The 1,212-nt window shown below is 36.7% G+C and overlaps 1 protein-coding gene across 1 annotated transcript in view; it reads right to left on the bottom strand.

Annotated features, from left to right (window-relative positions):
* The window catches only part of LOC119590612 (SH3 domain-containing kinase-binding protein 1-like), a gene marked incomplete at its 5' end in the record, with an annotated part of 21,139 nt that overhangs the window by 4,747 nt on the left and 15,180 nt on the right, over positions 1-1,212 (bottom strand). The window contains 1 exon segment of the mRNA XM_037939290.1: positions 88-289. Coding sequence (XP_037795218.1) covers positions 88-289 — 202 coding nt within the window.

The raw sequence follows: 1,212 nt of genomic DNA, 5'->3' as shown, positions 1-1,212 counted from the left end.
TCGCAGAAAAAAAAAAAGAGGAAAGGAAGTAAAACCAAATAATTTCCTGCTTTCCACAGAAATCAAACAAATCTTTCAGTAACTTACCAACAATGATACCTGAGAGTCTCTTCTTCTGTTTCAAATGTAGCTCTTGTAACCATGGGACAGTGCTTCCGGAATCAGCTTGGGGAGGCGCAACTTCTGAGCGCATAGTGGGTTTCTGGGGTGTTGGGGAGATGGCAGGAACACTCGGGCTGCGAGGAAGTTCAGAGTTGCTTACATGCCCGTTCAGCTGGTGACTTGAGTCCTATGGGTGAGATAACAAGTACCTTCATAAGATGTGTATTCGACCACAAAAACAAGGCTGGAGACAAATGGAGTGAAATTCAGAAGTAAAAACAAGAGAGGAAGGTTAAAAAAATGGTCAAATAAAAAAGAGAAGGCAAGATTGTCTGATAAAAGCTATAGTGTATAATCCCTGATCCTAAAAAATGTGTTATGTCAGTACCTAAAGGTGAATAATAATTTTTAAAATCTCACTAAAAGCTTACATACATAGCAGCTGTCACAATCTAATATCTCTCCATCTACATAACACAACAGGAAGAGGTGCTTATCACTCTCTACCTACTTCCTATTATCATCCCACCTCCATTTTTGGTGCTCTGGGCATTCTTATGAATAGCTTTTCAGTTCATAAATTCATGACTCTACTGACTACCTTTTTCAACTATCAATAGCTAACTGAGCGACTGACATGAGATAATAAATAAGTCTGTTGTGTTTTTATCATAAAAAAACTGAAGGAGAAACCACAAAGGCATGCACACAGAACCGATAAACAATTTTATCACATCATCTCTTGTCACAGACATCAGAGATACTCACATCTAAGACATTTGACTCAGAGTAGCGTTTCACTCTTTTCTTCATCTTCTCTGGTATATATCTATATATTTATTCCAGTATATAATAGCAATTTTCTAATAATCATTCAATTCTGCTGAAAGATTCACACACACAGTTGTATTGAAAAGAGTTCAGACACTGAAATCAACTCTAAGGCTTTACTGCTCATGCTAGCTTATCTTATCAGAATGATAACATTGAAATTTTGATATGAGTGAAAGCTACCTGATCAATTCTGAATTTTCTCCGTCTCCGTCAGTCATGTTATTGAACTCACAATACCTATCTAATTCTTAACAAATTGATTAACTGTGGATTGTC

The sequence above is a fragment of the Penaeus monodon genome, chromosome 27 (assembly GCF_015228065.2).
Source record: "Penaeus monodon isolate SGIC_2016 chromosome 27, NSTDA_Pmon_1, whole genome shotgun sequence".
Classification (NCBI taxonomy): domain Eukaryota; kingdom Metazoa; phylum Arthropoda; class Malacostraca; order Decapoda; family Penaeidae; genus Penaeus; species Penaeus monodon.
Note: the sequence above shows the minus strand (reverse complement) of the source record. Positions and strands in the feature narration are given on the sequence as shown.